At 38.1% G+C, this 2,415-nt stretch overlaps 1 protein-coding gene across 1 annotated transcript; it reads left to right on the top strand.

The window, feature by feature from the left end:
- The first annotated feature begins 292 nt into the window (after positions 1-292).
- On the top strand, positions 293-1,464 carry LOC107576538 (carbohydrate sulfotransferase 12-like). The gene has a single exon (XM_016262704.1). It carries the CDS (start codon positions 311-313, stop codon positions 1,352-1,354), a length of 1,044 nt encoding a protein of 347 aa, XP_016118190.1. The 5' UTR covers positions 293-310; the 3' UTR covers positions 1,355-1,464.
- The last annotated feature ends 951 nt before the right edge of the window (positions 1,465-2,415 follow it).

Raw genomic sequence — 2,415 nt, 5'->3', positions numbered from 1 at the left:
ACCTCAGTCGTGGTATTGAAGGTGGAGGAGAGTGGTGTACATTCACTCCCACCACCTATAATCCCTGCCGGTATCGAGACTTATCTCTCTAACCATTAGGCCATGACTGCCCCCAAATACATTTTGAAATGTACAGTACAGGGGGCAAGAAAGGGGGTGAGTGATGGGTTATATTTTGTGATGGTAGATTGTGAATCCTAACTTAAACATACATGTCTTTGTTTTTGTGTTTTCCCCCAGAATTCTCGACTTGATCCATTTCTGAGAAAATACATTCTGGCATTCAGTTTATTTTGAGGAACTGCTATAGATGAAAATGGGAATGAAGTGGCAGCTTCAGTGTTTCTTTCTTTTGGGAACAGTATTGATCACGTTCTTCATAATTTGCTGGGATGCAAGAAGAGATGGGACTTTTTACCTGCAAAAGGCCTTACAAACTGATGTCACACACCTCAAAATGCGTCAAGAACATCGTAGACATATTACACGAGAGCTTTGCTTGGCCAATAGTAGCCTGAATTTTACAGAGAAATTAATCACATTTGACAAGATTCCAAACAAAGCTCTTGACCATCTCATTGTGGATGATCGTCATGGTGTTATTTACTGTTTTGTACCAAAGGTAGCATGTACCAACTGGAAACGTATCATGATTGTGCTCAGCCAGAACCTGAAGGCACCTGATGGAGCTCCATATCTGGATCCTCTTGACATACCATCAAAGGTAGTCCATAATTCTACAGTGCATAAGACGTTTAACAAGCTTTGGAGACGTTTTGGACGTTACTCACGTCCTTTGTTGCATCACAAACTGAAGAATTACACAAAATTCCTTTTTGTACGGGATCCTTTTGTACGACTTATTTCTGGTTTCCGAGACAAGTTTGTTAAGCCAGATGAGTATTTCTACAATATGTATGGGTCCACAATGCTTCAGCGTTATGCAAATATTTCAAAGCCCCCTGACTCCGTTCAAGAAGCCTTCGCCGCAGGTATCAGATTGTCCTTTACTCACTTCATTAAGTACCTGTTAGATCCACAGACTGAAAAGGAGAAGCCTTTCAATGAGCATTGGCAGCAGATATACAGACTCTGCCATCCGTGCCAAATTGAGTATGACTTTGTTGGGAAACTGGAAACACTTGATGAGGATACAGAACATTTGTTGAATATTCTTGGGCTTGATAATTACATTCACTTTCCCCCAGGGTATAAGAAGAGGACAGCAGTAGACTGGGAGCGAGACTGGTTTGCTAACATTTCAGTAGCTGACAGGAGAAAACTGTACCATCTTTATGAAACAGACTTTAGATTATTTGAATATGACAAACCTGAGGCACTTCTGCATGAGTGATTAAATACTGTCTACTGTCTAATTACTGTAATTCTCTGTATGTCTGCACAATCATGTATGTTGCACTATGTGTGTACTTCTGCACTGGAAGCTCCTGTCGCCAAGTCAAATTCCTTGTGTGTGTAAACATACTTGGTAATAAAGCTCATTCTGATTCTGAAAAACAGTATCACTGATTGCTCTATCTGTTTCTAGATTACCTCAAGGCCACATGCAAAAATACTGTATATGTGTGTGTGTGTGTGTGTGTATGTTTATTAAGTTGGTCCAATCTTAATATAATTTTGGACAGATAATCTTCAGGACACACCTGATTAACGTTACTGACTCTTCAAATTCACAATTGACCTTTTAGATGTTAAGGAAATCAACGTAAAGTTGACAAACAAGTAGGTTGAGATTGCATTCTCACAATGTTTGTACCAATTGTAACAACTTTGTACAGGAATGCAGGAAGATGTTTTAGGTTGAGGGTGATAGATGCTATTTACACTAAGTGAAAATAGCATATTTTCTTAGAGATGCTATTTACACTAACTGAAAATAGTAGTATTTTCTGCTAAGTGCAAATATAGCTATAGATTATTTATACTATGTTAAAATAGCAGGATATTCTGCTAATTATTTATTGCAAATAGTGGCAATTATCTGCACCTCAGCATTGTAATACATTATAAAACAGTATGCAATAATAACTTATTGCGTGTAAATTTTAATTATAATTAAAATTATTAAATGGATGCCACCTTATTGGGACAAAAGCCCTCCCTACACCTACCCTAACCGATACTTTATTTTCAACTTTTTGATTATTTCCTTCACTTTTATGAAAATTAATGCTTTTCTGATATGATTTGAAATTTGAAAAGGGAGGAAAAAAAATCGCCAAAAGGCAGATTCGAACCCGGGTCAATGGCGTCAAAAGGAGTAGCCTAGAACACATGCTTACCATCTACACCACTGATTTTGCCAAGTGTTTACTGTCTGTTGTAATGTTGACTATCAAAATCACACGTTTGGTGGGTGGAGTTAGTGTAAATAGCCTCTGGCAACAAGGCGGA

Source organism: Sinocyclocheilus grahami, unplaced genomic scaffold, assembly GCF_001515645.1.
Source record: "Sinocyclocheilus grahami isolate Dianchi unplaced genomic scaffold, SAMN03320097.WGS_v1.1 scaffold3897.1, whole genome shotgun sequence".
Classification (NCBI taxonomy): domain Eukaryota; kingdom Metazoa; phylum Chordata; class Actinopteri; order Cypriniformes; family Cyprinidae; genus Sinocyclocheilus; species Sinocyclocheilus grahami.
Note: the sequence above shows the minus strand (reverse complement) of the source record. Positions and strands in the feature narration are given on the sequence as shown.